The following is a 20,947-nucleotide window of genomic DNA, read 5'->3' on the forward strand; positions in this document are numbered from 1 at the left end:
GTCAACATTTTGATCGAGGCCTCCTGCAGAGGTTCAAAGGGGGGTTTAGTTAGAGAGGACAGAACTAAATTTAAATCCCATGGAACTGTTCTGTCTTTATGCAGTGGTGTAGATCTACTAACTGCCTTCATAAACCTCGCTATCCAGTAGTTATTCGCTATATTACAGGAAAATAGGGCACCTAAAGCTGAGACCTGTACCCTAAGGGTACTAGGAGAGAGTTTTAACTCGAACCCCTTCTGTAGGAACTCTAGGATTTGTTGTACTGGCACCCCGTCTTGGACATTAAACTTTGAACAAGACAAGAACTTTCTCCAAGTCCTAGAGTAGATTCTCGTAGTTATTTGCTTTCTACTCTTTAGGAGCGTCTCCACCAAGTTTGGAGAGAAGCCTTTCCCCACTAATAGTGACCGTTCAAACTCCATGCCGTCAAATGGAGCCCCGCCGCTTGTGGATGGGAGATCGGTCCCTGAGAAAGCAAGTCCGGGATCTCTGGCAGTACCCAGGGGACCGCTACAGACATTGTCTTGAGCCAGGCAAACCAGGTTCTTCTGGGCCAAAAGGGGGCGATAAGGATGACTTTCGCTCGATCCTCCCTGATTTTCCTCACCACTAGAGGTATCAGGTTCAGTGGTGGGAAAGCATAGGCCAGTGGAAAATCCCATTTTATGAGAAACGCGTCTACCGCCAGGGGATTCTCCCTGGGATTTAGGGAGCAAAAAAGTTTTACTTTTCTGTTGTTTCTGGTGGCGAATAGATCCACCACTGGTTGACGCCATCTGCGGACGACGAGATTGAAAATGTCCTCGTTGAGAGACCACTCTCCCTGTTTTAACACATTTCGGCTGAGGAAATCTGCTGCCACATTTTCTTTTCCCTTGATGTGAAGAGCTGTCAAAGATAGAAAATTGAGCTCTGCCACCTGGAACAACCAATCCGTGATCTGCATTAAAGTTTCGGAACGAGTTCCCCCTTGCCGGTTTATGTAAGCGACCGCCACTCTGTTGTCCGACAGAATTCTGACGTGCTGGCCCTGCAGATATACGAGGAATTTTTTAACAGCCAGTTCAACCGCCAACAACTCTCTTTGATTTGATGAAAATGTTGTGAAGGGTTCCCACTGTCCCTGGACCACCATGTCCCCCATATAGGCTCCCCACCCTGAAGAGCTGGCATCCGTGGTTATCACGTGGGTGACATCTACCATCCAGGGAACCCCTGCTGATAAATTTTGTTTATCTAGCCACCATCTAAGGGAATTCAATGTTATCGGCCTCAATGTCAATTTCCCATTCAATGCGCCTCCTAAGGCTCTGTCATGGAACAGGACTTCTTTTTGTAGGGACCTGGTGTGGAACTGAGCCCACTTAACTGCTGGGATGCAAGATGTGAGTGACCCAAGTAGAGACATTGCTTGTCTAAGTGTCATGGAAGGTGTATTGATTGCTCTTAATACAAAACTCTGAATTTGGTCCATTTTCTCCATAGGGAGGAGACACTGCTGTGTCACTGAATTCAACATTAACCCCAGGAATTTTTGAACATTTAGGGGCTGTAATTTTGATTTTTCAAAGTTTATGATCCAACCCAACCGGTCTAGTTTGGTTTTAGCAATCTCCCATTGTGACAGACAATGATCTACCGAGTTACCTACAATGAGGAAATCGTCTAAGTAGGGGACTATAAGGATATTTGACTCTCTTAAATGCGCCATGACTTCCGCAATTATTTTAGTAAACACCCTAGGTGCCGAGGTGATCCCAAAGGGGAGTGCTCTGAATTGAAAATGTTGAATCCTACCCCCCATTAGTATCGCTACCCTCAGGTACCGTTGGAAATCAGCATGAATGGGTACATGATAGTAGGCATCTTTCAAATCCACTACTACCATGAAAGAGTTGTTGAAAAGCATTTTTATTGCCGAATTGATGGACTCCATTTTGAAAGTGTGTTTCACCAAAAACTTATTGAGACCCTTAAGATTTATAATGGTCCTGTAAGATTTATCAGGCTTCTGGATTAGGAACAGGGGAGAGTAAAACCCTTTCCCTGCCTGAGAATACGGCACTTCTACCAAAACATTTTTGGAACAAAGAGTCCTCACTTCCTCTTCTAGGGCGAATTGTTCAGTGGGAGATGAGCGCCAGGGTGTTAAACTAAATTTGTCCTGTGGAATATGAACAAATTCCAGCTTGAGACCATGGGAAACAGTGTCTTTTATCCAAACGCTGTTTGTGATTTTCGACCACTCTGCCGAGAAACGCAATAGTCTCCCTCCCACTGGAATTGCCAGTCATTGGTCTTGTTTTTTATTTTCCGTCTGGTTACGGCGAAACATGAGACCTGTACCTCGCTTTCGCCTATCCTCCCATCTGGGACGATCTCTCCCTGGTGAAAAGGCTCGCTTTCCTCCCCGGTTGAACCTTCTTTTGTTGAAGGGACGACGGTATGGATTGAACAGGTTGGGAAACTTTTTCTTATCATCTCCTGCTTTCTCCAGGAGTTCATCCAGGGTAGGCCCAAATAAATACTCGCCTTTACAAGGGATAGCGCAGAGCTTCGCTTTTGCCTGCATATCCCCCGGCCAGCATTTCAGCCATAGGGCTCTCCTTGCAGCATTAGAAAGTCCTGCTGCTCTAGCTGCCAACTTTACGGAGTCAATTGAGGCGTCTGATAAAAAAGCCGCCCCCTCCTGGATTACAGGTAATGCTGAGAGAATGGAATCTCTAGAGGCCCCTTGTTTTAATTGGGTCTCCAACTGGTCCAGCCAGACCATCATTGACCTTGCCGTGCAGGTTGAAGCTACCGCAGGTCTTAAGGAGCCAGCTGCCATCTCCCAGGTTCCCTTCAGGAAGGTATCCACTTTCCTATCCAGGGGGTCTTTAAGTGTTCCCATATCTTCAAATGGGAGAGAAGATCGTTTAGCTACCTTGGCAATTGCTGCATCCAGCTTTGGTGCTTTCTCCCAGTTACCTACTGCTGGGTCATCAAAAGGGTATCGACGTTTTTGCGCAGGTGGTAAGGAGCCTTTTCTCTCCGGTTTTCTCCACTCCCTATTAATAAGATCTTGTATTTTCTCATTTAAAGGAAACACTCTGCGCCTCTTTTGCTCCAATCCACTGAACATCATTTGTTCTTTGGATAGTTGAGGCTTGGGTTCCGATATACCCATTGTGCTTCTGACCGCCTTTACCAATTTGTCTATCCTTTCTAGGGGTAGGCAAAACCGAGCAGCGTCTTCTTCCGAAGAGGAGGATGATGCTGCTGAATTGTCTGATTCTTCGGACTTGTCCTTTTCCATAGACGAATCAGATGCCCACCCAGTTCTCTGCCTAGAACCTCCTGACTGTGAAAGGTTTTTAAAGGACTCTTTAACCTCCATTCTAATCATCTCCTTGAGACTGGCCGTAATAGAGGATTCTTCGGCTACCTACGGGGATAAGTAAGGTAGACTAGAGTGTAAGAGCTACATGCTATACCCCCTCCCCTCCTTCCAGAACCTCACCGTCTGCTGGATACAGGGGTCACATAGTTTTTTAGGGTGTGAGTCAGGCAAGGGAACCCCGCAGATGGCACATTCCCTATGCTTCGCCTTACTGACGTTTTTCCTTCCCTACATAAAAACACATGAGGGGAGACTAGTCACTAAGTGAACTTTCTCGAAGATCACTTACCAGTGGCTGCTCACACCAAGAAATACCGAAGCACGAGGGGGATCCTTTTTGGCTGACCCTCCAGACCCCTGTCTGGAGGAGCTTCTGCGGCCCGAACCATCGCTCCTCTTTTCATGTTCCTTCTCCTTGGGTTTCTGGGATGCTTGTTCCAGCAGCACAACCTGCTGATCCTGATCTGAATCCATTTTCAGTAAATTGGAGCCAGAACCCGGGAACATGCTGCTGGAGCCGCCTTATAAAGCCCCTCCTTCGGTCAGCGCATCCTGCCCAGCTTGCTTGTTTAATTTTCCCGCCCTCCCGCAGCTGTGGGGAATCAATCGTTACTCCGGAGGGATTGCGGCATGATCTCCGGTGGGCGCCGCCATCTTGGAGCCCCCGCGCATGCGCAGGAGCTCACCGATCCGGAAGACGTCGCCGGCTCCGCCCCCCGACGTCACCACAGCTTTCAGCGCTTCCTGTCAGCGCTGCAGCCCTTGTGGAACGCCGAGGCCGGCCAGCTACGATCCGATCGGTGCCCCCTAGATGCCGCCGCGCCCCCCCCTGTCCAGAGAGACCCACAGCCCACGGGAAGGGCGACTTACCAGACGCTGGCCCCGGAGACCGGACACCCCCTGGCGACCGCTCCTCGCTGCCTAGTCACCGCCGTGCCGCCCTGCCAGGGCCACCGTGACTACATCAGGTACCCGCACCGGCCGAAGTGGGAGACCCCCTCGCCACCAGAATCGGTCCGGCCGGCCTGGACTCCTGTAGATTCTATAGGCATCCAGTCCCTTCAGGAACAGGAAACCAACTGATGCATGGGGAGAGGTGCCGCCCTTTTGTATCTGTAGGTTTCCTGTTCCTTAAGGGCGGATCCCCTCTCTCGTGTGCTGTCATGGGAGTCCGAATAAATAAAATATTCTGCAAAGTGATCCCGTATTCTGGAAACTGTGGCAGAACTTCTGTATGTCTGGTTGCTATAATCCATCAAGGTGGTTTCGGCAGAGTGGTCCTCAATGGAAAGCTGTTCCTCGGATATAACATAACTGTGTAGGACAACACACGCTTTCACTACCTCATCCACAGTGTCTGTCTTTAAGTTTATGGATGTCAAGAGAACTCTCCATTTGGCGGTTAGGATCCCAAACGCACACTCCACCATTCTCCTTGCACGTGTGAGTCTGTAGTTGAAAATTCTTTTAGTATTGGTTAAACCACGGCTGGAGTAGGGTTTCAAAAGATGCTCTGAAAGCTGAAAAGCTTCATCCCCAACACATACAAATGGCATTGGTGGCACAGAGGTTTGAGGCAGTGGTCTTGGGGGGGGAAGGGGAATTGAAAGGTTTGTCCATATAAATGCCGCCCCATAGAAGACAGTTTGAAAACTTGCGAATCATTAGAACGGCCATACACCCCAATGTCCACCGCTACAAATTTGTAATCCGCATCGGCGATGGCCATCAGCACGATGGAAAAGTACTTCTTGTAGTTGAAATACGGAGATCCAGAACCAGCCGGTTTCACGATACGGATCTGTTTCCCGTCCACCGCACCCAAGCAATTGGGAAACTGGCACACTTCCAGGAATCTGTCAGCTACTTCCAACCATGTCTGCATTGTGGGATGTGGAATGTATTCTTCATGCAGACAGTCCCACAGTGCACGGCAAGTGTGCCTCACTATTCCTGATATTGTGGAAATGCCCAGTCTGAATTGAAAATGTAGGGAAGACAGGGATTCACCGGTTGCTAGGAATCTATGAAGAAAAGGAAGGCAGAAATTACTACAAATTCAAAATATCAAATAAAGAGTCCACAAGAAAAGTTGATTCAAAAGAATGCTTACCGAAGAGTGACCATCAGACGCTCAGCCGGGGTAATGGAGAATCGGTAATAGGTATCACTCCTTATCAGATGTTGAACCCGCTCCACCAATATATCAAAGTTCTCCGCTTTCATCCGAACATAGCTGAAAATCTATTCAGGGTCACCTCGAAGCTCCATATACAACGTTGAAAAGACTCCCCGGGTCATTCTCTGTGCCGTGATGGGGTGGATCCACAAACGGCGTCGTCGCAGACGCATGACACGCTGTCTCTCTTCCTCTTTCTCAATCACAATAGCTTTTAATCGATTCGCCTCTGTGATGAAGTCCACGTTGTTCTGCAGAATCTTTGCAATAATGCCATCCATCTTGCTCTGTATCTTGCTCTTCTCCAACCCGTCACAGATGTTAAGAACATTGTATATATAGTTTTCAGCCGGCCAATCACCTTTTTAGCCTTTCAGGGGGCGTTTTTTAAAGCCGGATCCGTAAAAAACCGGATGAGCCGTATCCGTTTTTTCACCGGATCCGGACACCTGATCCGGCTAAAAAAACGGATCTGGCTCATCCGGTTGCTTCCGGTTTCTTTTAAAAAAACGGATCCGGTGATGCGGCGCGACGCCGCATCCGGCATCCAGCAAAAAACCTGATGTGTGAAAGCAGTCTTATACGGCTTTCTACGGCCGTAGAAAATTGCAGCATGCTGCGTTTGTCACCGTATTGCGCAAAAAAATGCCAATGAAAGTCTATGGAAGCCCGAAAAATACGGATTACACACGGACCAGCAGTGTGACTTGCGAGAAATACACAGCGGTGTTAGAGAGAAAAGCCGGTAATTCAGTGCGGTGTACAGTAAAATCACACTGACAGCTTACAGTAGAATAGGTAGAATAAATGTGTACACATAGAATGGGTATATATATATATATATATATATATATATATATATATATATATATATATATATATATATATATATATATATATATATATATATATATATATATATATATATATATATATATATATATACCTATTCTGTCAGTGAGACACATATATGTATATATATTATTTCATACAGCGCGAGATAGCAAAAGCCGGCAATTGAATTACAGGCTTTAAAGCTATCTCCTTCCTAAACCCGACATGATATGAGACATGGTTTACATACAGTAAACCATCTCATATCCCCCTTTTTTTTTTGCATATTCCACACTACTAATGTTAGTAGTGTGTCTATGCAAAATTTGGGCTTTCTAGCTATTAAAGGGTTACATGGCGGAAAAAATTGGCGTGGGTTCCCGCGCAATTTTCTCCGGCAGAGTAGCCAGTGACTGAGGGCAGATATTAATAGCCTGGAGAGGGTCCATGGTTATTGGCCCCCCCCTGGCTAAAAACATCTGCCCCCAGCCACCCCAGAAAAGGCACATCTGGAAAATGCGCCTATTCTGGCACTTGGCCACTCTCTTCCTATTCCTGTGTAGCGGTGGGATATGGGGTAATGAAGGGTTAATGCCACCTTGCTATTGTAAGGTGACATTAAGCCAAATTAATAATGGAGAGGCGTCAATTATGACACCTATCCATTATTAATCCAATACTAGTAAAGGGTTAAAAAAACACAAACACATTATTAAAAAGTATTTTAATGAAATAAAAACAAAGGTTGTTGTAATATTTTATTCTACGCTCAATCCTTCTGAAGACCCTCGCTGTTTAACAAATAAAAAATAATAAACCAACAATATACATACCTTCCGAAGATCTGTAACGTCCCACGATGTAAATCCATCTGAGGGGTTAAAATATTTTACAGCCAGGAGCTCTGCTAATGCAGCGGTGCTCTTGGCTGCAAAACCCCGGGGAATGAAGGTAGAGTAGGTCAATGACCTATATTTACCTTCATTTGCGGTGAGGCGCCCTCTGCTGGTTGTTCCTTGAGAGTGGGAACTTTCCTAGAAAGCTCCCAGGCTCGAGTTCATATGAGGGCGCCCTCTGCTGGTTGTCTTCATATGAACTCGAGCCTGGGAGCTTTCTAGGAAAGTTCCCACGCTCGAGGAACAACCAGCAGAGGGCACCTCACCGCAAATGAAGGTAAATATACTGTAGGTCATTGACCTACTTTACCTTCATTCCCCGGGGTTTTGCAGCCAAGAGCACCGCTGCATTAGCAGAGCTCCTGGCTGTAAAATATTTTAACCCCTTCAGATGGATTTACATCGTGGGACGTTACAGATCTTCGGAAGGTATGTATATTGTTGGTTTATTTTTTTTTCTTTGTTACAGAGCGAGGGTCTTCAGATGGATTGAGTGTAGAATAAAATATTACAACAACCTTTGTTTTTATTTCATTAAAATACTTTTTAATAATGCGGGTTTTTTTTAACCCTTTACTAGTATTGGATTAATAATGGATAGGTGTCATAATTGACGCCTCTCCATTATTAATTTGGCTTAATGTCACCTTACAATAGCAAGGTGACATTAACCCTTCATTACCCCATATCCCACCGCTACATGGGAATGGGAAGAGAGTGGCCAAGTGCCAGAATAGGCGCATCTTCCAGATGTGCCTTTTCTGGGGTGGCTGGGGGCAGATGGTTTTAGCCAGGGGGGCCAATAACCATGGACCCTCTCCAGGCTATTAATATCTGCCCTCAGTCACTGGCTTTACTACTCTGGTGGAGAAAATTGTGCGGGAGCCCATGCCAATTTTTTCCGCCATTTAACTCTTTAATAGCTAGAACGCCCAAATTTTGCACATACACACTACTAACATTAGTAGTGTGGAATATGCAAAAAAAATGGGGATATGAGATAGTTTACTGTATGTCTCATATCATGTCGGGTTTGGGAAGGAGATAGCAAAAGCTGGCAATTGAATTACCGGCTTTAAAGCTGGCAATTGAATTACCGGCTTTAAAGCTGGCAATTGAATTACCGGCTTTAAAGCTGGCAATTGAATTACCGGCTTTAAAGCTGGCAATTGAATTACCGGCTTTAAAGCTGGCAATTGAATTACCGGCTTTAAAGCTGGCAATTGAATTACCGGCTTTAAAGCTGGCAATTGAATTACCGGCTTTAAAGCTGGCAATTGAATTACCGGCTTTAAAGCTGGCAATTGAATTACCGGCTTTAAAGCTGGCAATTGAATTACCGGCTTTAAAGCTGGCAATTGAATTACCGGCTTTAAAGCTGGCAATTGAATTACCGGCTTTAAAGCTGGCAATTGAATTACCGGCTTTAAAGCTGGCAATTGAATTACCGGCTTTAAAGCTGGCAATTGAATTACCGGCTTTAAAGCTGGCAATTGAATTACCGGCTTTAAAGCTGGCAATTGAATTACCGGCTTTAAAGCTGGCAATTGAATTACCGGCTTTAAAGCTGGCAATTGAATTACCGGCTTTAAAGCTGGCAATTGAATTACCGGCTTTAAAGCTGGCAATTGAATTACCGGCTTTAAAGCTGGCAATTGAATTACCGGCTTTAAAGCTATCTCGCGCTGTATGAAATATTAATATATATATATATATACATATATGTGTCTACCGAGAGAGAGATATATATATATATATATATATTACAGTATATATGTTTTGTTTTTTTAACACATGGATCCCTTGTATATCCTTGTATGTTGGTTTTGCAAGCCTGCGAGAAAAACACGCAGTATGGATGCCATACGGATTACATACGGAGGATGCCATGCGCAAAACACGCTGACACACCCTGCCTACGGAGGAGCTACGGACCACTATTTTGGGGACTTTTCAGCGTATTACGGCCGTAATATACGGACCGTATTATCTTAAGCTGAGTGTGACGCCGGCCTAAAGCTCTGTTTTTCTTGCTGGAAAAAGTTCATATTAATGACAAAATTATTTTCAAAGTTTCATCAAGATCTTCTTAGGGATTCAGTGTTTATTTCAAATGTAAAGTTACTATATAGAAATGTATGGGTTTGCCTTGTTGAAAACGCAATTAAAGTTTAACCTCCACTAATTTATTTTTAAATAGAGTGAAGTGGAAAGGAAAAATAGATTCAAAAAATTCAACTTTAGAAAAAAAAAACTACCATAGATATAGGTATGGCAAAATATGGCGCATAAAGACTGAATCCCTAAAAAGATCCTAATGAAACTTGGAAGATAATGTCGTTGTACTAATATGAACTAATTCCAATAAAAAAAAACGGAGCTCAAAACCGTTTTTCCGTTTCCAACCATGATAACACTGTAGGCATAGGTATAGCAGAATATGGCGTATAAAGACTGAATCCCTAAAGAGATCCTAATGAAACTTGGAAGATAACGTTGTTGTACTAATATGAACAAATTCCAATAAAAAAAAACGGAGCTCAAAACCGTTTTTCCGTTTCCAACCATGATAACACTGTAGGCATAGGTATGGCAGAATATGGCGCATAACGACTGAATCCCTAAAAAGATCTTAATGAAACTTGGAAGATAACGTTGTTGTACTAATATGAACATATTCCAATAAAAAAAACGGAGCTCAAAACCGTTTTTCCGTTTCCAACCATGATAACACTGTACGCATAGGTATGGCAGAATATGGCGCATAACGACTGAATCCCTAAAAAGATCCTAATGAAACTTGGAAGATAACGTTGTTGTACTAATATGAACATATTACAATAAAAAAAACGGAGCTCAAAACCGTTATTCCGTTTCCAAAAAATTTGACCCCTACATTCATGTATTGTAACTTTATGTCAAACTAGATGGCAGCCCGATTCTAAAGAATCGGGAGTCTAGAATCCATATATACTTTATGTATTCAAATGTAAGAATAATACAATTAATAAATAATAGTAAGAAAGAACAAAAATAATAGGCAGTATATGGAGAAAACACCAAACAAAAGATCAAAATTGGTGTGAAAATGTCACTGAACCACTTCACAAGTAAATATATATAGTTTTGGTAAATGGTATTATCATTTTTTTGACGAAATTCGGCAGGAGCTTGAAGAGCAACGTCACTGGGCCCGCCTCCACGCAGTAGAAACTTGCTGTGAGGTAAAAATTCAAAAATCACACCAAAATGGCGGGCGGAGTGTGTCACAGTACGGCACGTTTCTGATTGGTCGCTCGCAGCAGGCGGCAACCAATCAGACACTGGACACTGTTGACGTCACTTATCTCCGGACAAAGCCACGGAAGTTGGCACAAATTGCAGTTAGTAGTATAGGCAATTATATATTAGATAAATACATATGTAAATAAATTGGTTACTCTGCTTCAAATGGAGTGAAGTGGAAAGGAAAACTAGATTAAGAAAATGAAACGGTAAAAAAAAATCTAAAATAGGCAGAGGTGTAGATGAATACAACTAAAATATCTACCATAGGCATAGGTAAATTTGCCACATAGGGTTTTAGTATGCACCCATGCTCTATATCCAAAAACCGCCGGAAAGAACAAAATCCTGATGACACAAAACCCAATGTGTGTACATGAGATTTCTGTAATCTCATAGGGTTTGCTGGTAACGGAAAGAGCAGCTGAAAATTAGCATAAAAAACGCTCAGTGTGAACTTACCCTATCAGGTTTCGGCAGAACCTGATCCCTGCATTGTTATCATTACCCATTGCCTTCAATGGGTGAAAACCACTGAAGTGACATGCTCCAAACACCAGAGTACTGATGACACAAAACCCAAGCCGTGCGCATGAGCTTTCTGAAGTCTCATAGATGTAGCTGGTACTCTAAAACGCAGCTAAATTGGCAAAAACCGCATGTGTGAACATCCCCTAATTATCCCTGCAAGGAGCTGTACCCCATGAGAGGCCATGACATAACAGCAGATGAGGCTGCCCTAGCTGAAGACAAACATGTCTGACCAGCTGCTTAGTATATGTGTGCTCCAGGCCTCCCGGCTTCACGTCGAACTCCTCCGTGTTCCCGCCGGCTTCAGCCCGGATGTGATTAGTAACGCACAGCAGGAGCACCGCACCGAGGACCGCCGCCGCCATGGCCGCCCGGCTTCTGCTCTACTACTGTAGGTGACGTGGGGCTAGAGCAGAGCGCAACGTCAGCAGGTGGGCGGAGGAAGACAGTCACGTGACCGAGACCCGGGCAGCTCTTCAGAGCCGGACAGGTTATCCCGGAGTGTGATGGCTACGGCTCGGGGGCGTGGTCTCATGTCAGTGGTCCAGCGGGGCGAATGGGCGGCAGACCGAACCAGATCACGTGACGGAGACTGTACAGGAACACGCTGAATGAGGAGAGTGTGTGCAAACAGTGAGGTGCAGTGTGAGGAGCCAGACACTAGAGGGAGATGTGTGATATGAGGAGATAGACCGCAGACAGGGAGGTGCAGTATGAGGAGCCAGACACTAGAGGGAGATGTGTGGTATGAGGAGATAGACCGCAGACAGGGAGGTGCAGTGTGAGGAGCCAGACACTAGAGGGAGATGTGTGGTATGAGGAGATAGACCGCAGATAGGGGGTGCAGTGTGAGGAACCAGACACTAGAGGGAGATGTGTGGTATGAGGAGATAGACCGCAGACAAGGAGGTGCAGTGTGAGGAGCCAGACACTAGAGGAAGATGTGTGGTATGAGAAGATAGACCGCAGGCAGGGAGGTGCAGTGTGAGGAACCAGACACTAGAGGGAGATGTGTGGTATGAGGAGATAGACCGCAGGCAGGGAGGTGCAGTGTGAGGAGCCAGACACTAGAGGGAGATGTGTGGTATGAGGAGATAGACCGCAGACAGGGAGGTGCAGTGTGAGGAACCAGACACTAGAGGGAGATGTGTGGTATGAGGAGATAGACCGCAGATAGGGGGTGTAGTGTGAGGAGCCAGACACTAGAGGGAGATGTGTGGTATGAGGAGATAGACCGCAGATAGGGGGTGTAGTGTGAGGAGCCAGACACTAGAGGGAGATGTGTGGTATGAGGAGATAGACTGCAGACAGGGAGGTGCAGTATGAGGAGCCAGACACTAGAGGGAGATGTGTGGTATGAGGAGATAGACCGCAGATAGGGGGTGTAGTGTGAGGAGCCAGACACTAGAGGGAGATGTGTAGTATGAGGAGATAGACCGCAGATAGGGAGGTGCAGTGTGAGGAGCCAGACACTAGAGGGAGATGTGTGGTATGAGGAGATAGACCGCAGATAGGGGGTGTAGTGTGAGGAGCCAGACACTAGAGGGAGATGTGTGGTATGAGGAGATAGACTGCAGACAGGGAGGTGCAGTGTGAGGAGCCAGACACTAGAGGGAGATGTGTGATATGAGGAGATAGACCGCAGACAGGGAGGTGCAGTATGAGGAGCCAGACACTAGAGGGAGATGTGTGGTATGAGGAGATAGACCGCAGACAGGGAGGTGCAGTGTGAGGAGCCAGACACTAGAGGGAGATGTGTGGTATGAGGAGATAGACCGCAGATAGGGGGTGCAGTGTGAGGAACCAGACACTAGAGGGAGATGTGTGGTATGAGGAGATAGACCGCAGACAAGGAGGTGCAGTGTGAGGAGCCAGACACTAGAGGGAGATGTGTGGTATGAGGAGATAGACCGCAGACAGGGAGGTGCAGTGTGAGGAACCAGACACTAGAGGGAGATGTGTGGTATGAGGAGATAGACCGCAGATAGGGGGTGTAGTGTGAGGAGCCAGACACTAGAGGGAGATGTGTGGTATGAGGAGATAGACCGCAGATAGGGGGTGTAGTGTGAGGAGCCAGACACTAGAGGGAGATGTGTGGTATGAGGAGATAGACTGCAGACAGGGAGGTGCAGTATGAGGAGCCAGACACTAGAGGGAGATGTGTGGTATGAGGAGATAGACCGCAGATAGGGGGTGTAGTGTGAGGAGCCAGACACTAGAGGGAGATGTGTAGTATGAGGAGATAGACCGCAGATAGGGAGGTGCAGTGTGAGGAGCCAGACACTAGAGGGAGATGTGTGGTATGAGGAGATAGACCGCAGATAGGGAGGTGCAGTGTGAGGAACCAGACACTAGAGGGAGATGTGTGGTATGAGGAGATAGACCGCAGATAGGGGGTGCAGTGTGAGGAACCAGACACTAGAGGGAGATGTGTGGTATGAGGAGATAGACCGCAGACAGGGAGGTGCAGTGTGAGGAACCAGACACTAGAGGGAGATGTGTGGTATGAGGAGATAGACCGCAGATAGGGGGTGTAGTGTGAGGAGCCAGACACTAGAGGGAGATGTGTGGTATGAGGAGATAGACCGCAGACAGGGAGGTACAGTATGAGGAGCCAGACACTAGAGGGAGATGTGTGGTATGAGGAGATAGACCGCAGATAGGGGGTGTAGTGTGAGGAGCCAGACACTAGAGGGAGATGTGTGGTATGAGGAGATAGACCGCAGACAGGGAGGTACAGTATGAGGAGCCAGACACTAGAGGGAGATGTGTGGTATGAAGAGACTGACAGCAGAAAGGGAGGTGCAGTGTGAGGAGCCAGACACTAGAGGGAGATGTGTGGTATGAGGAGATAGACCGCAGATAGGGGGTGTAGTGTGAGGAGCCAGACACTAGAGGGAGATGTGTGGTATGAGGAGATAGACCACAGACAGGGAGGTACAGTATGAGGAGCCAGACACTAGAGGGAGATGTGTGGTATGAGGAGATAGACCGCAGATAGGGGGTGTAGTGTGAGGAGCCAGACACTAGAGGGAGATGTGTAGTATGAGGAGATAGACCGCAGATAGGGAGGTGCAGTGTGAGGAGCCAGACACTAGAGGGAGATGTGTGGTATGAGGAGATAGACCGCAGATAGGGGGTGTAGTGTGAGGAGCCAGACACTAGAGGGAGATGTGTGGTATGAGGAGATAGACCGCAGGCAGGGAGGTGCAGTGTGAGGAACCAGACACTAGAGGGAGATGTGTGGTATGAGGAGATAGACCGCAGATAGGGGGTGTAGTGTGAGGAGCCAGACACTAGAGGGAGATGTGTGGTATGAGGAGATAGACCGCAGACAGGGAGGTACAATATGAGGAGCCAGACACTAGAGGGAGATGTGTGGTATGAGGAGATAGACCGCAGACAGGGAGGTGCAGTGTGAGGAACCAGACACTAGAGGGAGATGTGTGGTATGAGGAGATAGACCGCAGATAGGGGGTGTAGTGTGAGGAGCCAGACACTAGAGGGAGATGTGTGGTATGAGGAGATAGACCGCAGACAGGGAGGTACAGTATGAGGAGCCAGACACTAGAGGGAGATGTGTGGTATGAGGAGATAGACCGCAGATAGGGAGGTGCAGTGTGAGGAGCCAGACACTAGAGGGAGATGTGTGGTATGAGGAGATAGACCGCAGATAGGGAGGTGCAGTGTGAGGAGCCAGACACTAGAGGGAGATGTGTGGTATGAGGAGATAGACCGCAGATAGGGGGTGTAGTGTGAGGAGCCAGACACTAGAGGGAGATGTGTGGTATGAGGAGATAGACCGCAGATAGGGGGTGTAGTGTGAGGAGCCAGACACTAGAGGGAGATGTGTGGTATGAGGAGATAGACCGCAGATAGGGGGTGTAGAGTGAGGAGCCAGACACTAGAGGGAGATGTGTGGTATGAGGAGATAGACCGCAGATAGGGGGTGTAGTGTGAGGAGCCAGACACTAGAGGGAGATGTGTGGTATGAGGAGATAGACCGCAGATAGGGGGTGTAGTGTGAGGAGCCAGACACTAGAGGGAGATGTGTGGTATGAGGAGATAGACCGCAGACAGGGAGGTGCAGTGTGAGGAGCCAGACACTTGAGGGAGATGTGTGGTATGAGGAGATAGACCGCAGGCAGGGAGGTGCAGTATGAGGAGCCAGACACTAGAGGGAGATGTGTGGTATGAGGAGATAGACCGCAGATAGGGGGTGTAGTGTGAGGAGCCAGACACTAGAGGGAGATGTGTGGTATGAGGAGATAGACTGCAGACAGGGAGGTGCAGTGTGAGGAGCCAGACACTAGAGGGAGATGTGTGGTATGAGGAGATAGACCGCAGGCAGGGAGGTGCAGTATGAGGAGCCAGACACTAGAGGGAGATGAATGGTATGAGGAGATAGACCGCAGGCAGGGAGGTGCAGTGTGAGGAGCCAGACACTAGAGGGAGATGTGTGGTATGAGGAGATAGACCGCAGACAGGGAGGTGCAGTATGAGGAGCCAGACACTAGAGGGAGATGAATGGTATGAGGAGATAGACCGCAGGCAGGGAGGTGCAGTGTGAGGAGCCAGACACTAGAGGGAGATGTGTGGTATGAGAAGATAGACCGCAGGCAGGGAGGTGCAGTATGAGGAGCCAGACACTAGAGGGAGATGAATGGTATGAAGAGACTGACAGCAGATAGGAAGGTGCAGTGTGAGGAGCCAGACACTAGAAGGAGATGTGTGGTATAAAGAGACTGACAGCAGAAAGGGAGGTGCAGTGTGAAGAGCCAGACACTAGGGGGAGATCTGTGGTGTGAAGAGACTGACCGCAATTAGGAAGGTATAGGGTGAGGAGCCAGACACTAAAGTGAGATGTGTGGTATGAAGAGACTTACACCAGATAGGCAGATAAGGGGTGTAGTGTGAGGAGCCAGACACTAGAGGGAGATGTGGTATGAAAAGACTGACAGCAGATAAGAAGGTATAGGGTGAGGAGCCAGAAACTAGAGGGAAATGTGTGGTATGAGGAGATAGACCACAGACAGGGAGGCGCAGTATGAGGAGCCAGACACTAGAGGGAGATGTGTGGTATGAGGAGATAGACCGCAGGCAGGGAGGTGCAGTATGAGGAGCCAGACACTAGGGGGAGATGTGTGGTATGAGGAGATAGACCGCAGATAGGGGGTGTAGTGTGATTAGCCAGACACTAGAGGGAGATGTGTGGTATGAGGAGATAGACCGCAGATAGGGGGTGTAGTGTGAGGAGCCAGACACTAGAGGGAGATGTGTGGTATGAGGAGATAGACTGCAGACAGGGAGGTGCAGTGTGAGGAGCCAGACACTAGAGGGAGATGTGTGGTATGAGGAGATAGACCGCAGATAGGGAGGTGCAGTGTGAGGAGCCAGACACTAGAGGGAGATGTGTGGTATGAGGAGATAGACCGCAGATAGGGGGTGTAGTGTGAGGAGCCAGACACTAGAGGGAGATGTGTGGTATGAGGAGATAGACCGCAGGCAGGGAGGTGCAGTGTGAGGAACCAGACACTAGAGGGAGATGTGTGGTATGAGGAGATAGACCGCAGATAGGGGGTGTAGTGTGAGGAGCCAGACACTAGAGGGAGATGTGTGGTATGAGGAGATAGACCGCAGACAGGGAGGTACAATATGAGGAGCCAGACACTAGAGGAAGATGTGTGGTATGAGGAGATAGACCGCAGACAGGGAGGTGCAGTGTGAGGAACCAGACACTAGAGGGAGATGTGTGGTATGAGGAGATAGACCGCAGATAGGGGGTGTAGTGTGAGGAGCCAGACACTAGAGGGAGATGTGTGGTATGAGGAGATAGACCGCAGACAGGGAGGTGCAGTGTGAGGAGCCAGACACTAGAGGGAGATGTGTGGTATGAGGAGATAGACCGCAGGCAGGGAGGTGCAGTATGAGGAGCCAGACACTAGAGGGAGATGTGTGGTATGAGGAGATAGACCGCAGGCAGGGAGGTGCAGTATGAGGAGCCAGACACTAGAGGGAGATGAATGGTATGAAGAGACTGACAGCAGATAGGAAGGTGCAGTGTGAGGAGCCAGACACTAGAAGGAGATGTGTGGTATAAAGAGACTGACAGCAGAAAGGGAGGTGCAGTGTGAAGAACCAGACACTAGGGGGAGATCTGTGGTATGAAGAGACTGACCGCAATTAGGAAGGTGCAGTGTGAGGAGCCAGACACTAGAAGGAGATGTGTGGTATAAAGAGACTGACAGCAGAAAGGGAGGTGCAGTGTGAGGAGCCAGACACTAGAGGGAGATGTGTGGTATGAGGAGATAGACTGCAGACAGGGAGGTGCAGTGTGAGGAGCCAGACACTAGAGGGAGATGTGTGGTATGAGGAGATAGACCGCAGATAGGGAGGTGCAGTGTGAGGAGCCAGACACTAGAGGGAGATGTGTGGTATGAGGAGATAGACCGCAGATAGGGGGTGTAGTGTGAGGAGCCAGACACTAGAGGGAGATGTGTGGTATGAGGAGATAGACCGCAGGCAGGGAGGTGCAGTGTGAGGAACCAGACACTAGAGGGAGATGTGTGGTATGAGGAGATAGACCGCAGATAGGGGGTGTAGTGTGAGGAGCCAGACACTAGAGGGAGATGTGTGGTATGAGGAGATAGACCGCAGACAGGGAGGTACAATATGAGGAGCCAGACACTAGAGGGAGATGTGTGGTATGAGGAGATAGACCGCAGACAGGGAGGTGCAGTGTGAGGAACCAGACACTAGAGGGAGATGTGTGGTATGAGGAGATAGACCGCAGATAGGGGGTGTAGTGTGAGGAGCCAAACACTAGAGGGAGATGTGTGGTATGAGGAGATAGACCGCAGACAGGGAGGTACAGTATGAGGAGCCAGACACTAGAGGGAGATGTGTGGTATGAGGAGATAGACCGCAGACAGGGAGGTGCATTATGAGGAGCCAGACACTAGAGGGAGATGAATGGTATGAGGAGATAGACCGCAGGCAGGGAGGTGCAGTATGAGGAGCCAGACACTAGAGGGAGATGTGTGGTATGAGGAGATAGACCGCAGGCAGGGAGGTGCAGTATGAGGAGCCAGACACTAGAGGGAGATGAATGGTATGAAGAGACTGACAGCAGATAGGAAGGTGCAGTGTGAGGAGCCAGACACTAGAAGGAGATGTGTGGTATAAAGAGACTGACATCAGAAAGGGAGGTACAGTGTGAGGAGCCAGACACTAGAGGGAGAAGTGTGGTATAAAGAGACTGACAGCAGATAGGGAGGTGCAGTGTGAAGAGCCAGACACTAGGGGGAGATCTGTGGTATGAAGAGACTGACCGCAATTAGGAAGGTATAGGGTGAGGAGCCAGACACTAAAGTGAGATGTGTGGTATGAAGAGACTTACACCAGATAGGCAGATAAGGGGTGTAGTGTAAGGAGCCAGACACTAGAGGGAGATGTGGTATGAAAAGACTGACAGCAGATAAGAAGGTATAGGGTGAGGAGCCAGAAACTAGAGGGAAATGTGTGGTATGAAGAGATAGACCACAGACAGGGAGGCGCAGTATGAGGAGCCAGACACTAGAGGGAGATGTGTGGTATGAGGAGATAGACCGCAGGCAGGGAGGTGCAGTATGAGGAGCCAGACACTAGGGGGAGATGTGTGGTATGAGGAGATAGACCGCAGATAGGGGGTGTAGTGTGAGGAGCCAGACACTAGAGGGAGATGTGTGGTATGAGGAGATAGACCGCAGATAGGGGGTGTAGTGTGAGGAGCCAGACACTAGAGGGAGATGTGTGGTATGAGGAGATAGACTGCAGACAGGGAGGTGCAGTGTGAGGAGCCAGACACTAGAGGGAGATGTGTGGTATGAGGAGATAGACCGCAGATAGGGAGGTGCAGTGTGAGGAGCCAGACACTAGAGGGAGATGTGTGGTATGAGGAGATAGACCGCAGATAGGGGGTGTAGTGTGAGGAGCCAGACACTAGAGGGAGATGTGTGGTATGAGGAGATAGACCGCAGGCAGGGAGGTGCAGTGTGAGGAACCAGACACTAGAGGGAGATGTGTGGTATGAGGAGATAGACCGCAGATAGGGGGTGTAGTGTGAGGAGCCAGACACTAGAGGGAGATGTGTGGTATGAGGAGATAGACCGCAGACAGGGAGGTACAATATGAGGAGCCAGACACTAGAGGGAGATGTGTGGTATGAGGAGATAGACCGCAGACAGGGAGGTGCAGTGTGAGGAACCAGACACTAGAGGGAGATGTGTGGTATGAGGAGATAGACCGCAGATAGGGGGTGTAGTGTGAGGAGCCAGACACTAGAGGGAGATGTGTGGTATGAGGAGATAGACCGCAGACAGGGAGGTGCAGTGTGAGGAGCCAGACACTAGAGGGAGATGTGTGGTATGAGGAGATAGACCGCAGGCAGGGAGGTGCAGTATGAGGAGCCAGACACTAGAGGGAGATGTGTGGTATGAGGAGATAGACCGCAGGCAGGGAGGTGCAGTATGAGGAGCCAGACACTAGAGGGAGATGAATGGTATGAAGAGACTGACAGCAGATAGGAAGGTGCAGTGTGAGGAGCCAGACACTAGAAGGAGATGTGTGGTATAAAGAGACTGACAGCAGAAAGGGAGGTGCAGTGTGAAGAACCAGACACTAGGGGGAGATCTGTGGTATGAAGAGACTGACCGCAATTAGGAAGGTGCAGTGTGAGGAGCCAGACACTAGAAGGAGATGTGTGGTATAAAGAGACTGACAGCAGAAAGGGAGGTGCAGTGTGAGGAGCCAGACACTAGAGGGAGATGTGTGGTATGAGGAGATAGACTGCAGACAGGGAGGTGCAGTGTGAGGAGCCAGACACTAGAGGGAGATGTGTGGTATGAGGAGATAGACCGCAGATAGGGAGGTGCAGTGTGAGGAGCCAGACACTAGAGGGAGATGTGTGGTATGAGGAGATAGACCGCAGATAGGGGGTGTAGTGTGAGGAGCCAGACACTAGAGGGAGATGTGTGGTATGAGGAGATAGACCGCAGGCAGGGAGGTGCAGTGTGAGGAACCAGACACTAGAGGGAGATGTGTGGTATGAGGAGATAGACCGCAGATAGGGGGTGTAGTGTGAGGAGCCAGACACTAGAGGGAGATGTGTGGTATGAGGAGATAGACCGCAGACAGGGAGGTACAATATGAGGAGCCAGACACTAGAGGGAGATGTGTGGTATGAGGAGATAGACCGCAGACAGGGAGGTGCAGTGTGAGGAACCAGACACTAGAGGGAGATGTGTGGTATGAGGAGATAGACCGCAGATAGGGGGTGTAGTGTGAGGAGCCAGACACTAGAGGGAGATGTGTGGTATGAGGAGATAGACCGCAGACAGGGAGGTACAGTATGAGGAGCCAGACACTAGAGGGAGATGTGTGGTATGAGGAGATAGACCGCAGATAGGGAGGTGCAGTGTGAGGAGCCAGACACTAGAGGGAGATGTGTGGTATGAGGAGATAGACCGCAGATAGGGAGGTGCAGTGTGAGGAGCCAGACACTAGAGGGAGATGTGTGGTATGAGGAGATAGACCGCAGATAGGGGGTGTAGTGTGAGGAGCCAGACACTAGAGGGAGATGTGTGGTATGAGGAGATAGACCGCAGATAGGGGGTGTAGTGTGAGGAGCCAGACACTAGAGGGAGATGTGTGGTATGAGGAGATAGACCGCAGATAGGGGGTGTAGTGTGAGGAGCCAGACATTAGAGGGAGATGTGTGGTATGAGGAGATAGACCGCAGATAGGGGGTGTAGTGTGAGGAGCCAGACACTAGAGGGAGATGTGTGGTATGAGGAGATA

The 20,947-nt window shown here is 48.5% G+C and overlaps 1 protein-coding gene across 1 annotated transcript in view; it reads right to left on the minus strand.

Moving 5' to 3' along the window:
- The window catches only part of MYDGF (myeloid derived growth factor), a 48,712-nt gene extending 37,192 nt beyond the window's left edge, over positions 1-11,520 (minus strand). Inside the window, exon 1 of the mRNA XM_069741424.1 lies at positions 11,344-11,520. Within this exon, the coding sequence (XP_069597525.1) occupies positions 11,344-11,475 (132 nt within the window). The 5' untranslated portion in view covers positions 11,476-11,520. The remainder of the gene's footprint in view (positions 1-11,343) is intronic.
- Between the last annotated feature and the right edge of the window lie 9,427 nt (positions 11,521-20,947).

This window comes from Ranitomeya imitator, chromosome 1, assembly GCF_032444005.1.
Source record: "Ranitomeya imitator isolate aRanImi1 chromosome 1, aRanImi1.pri, whole genome shotgun sequence".
NCBI classification, from domain to species: domain Eukaryota; kingdom Metazoa; phylum Chordata; class Amphibia; order Anura; family Dendrobatidae; genus Ranitomeya; species Ranitomeya imitator.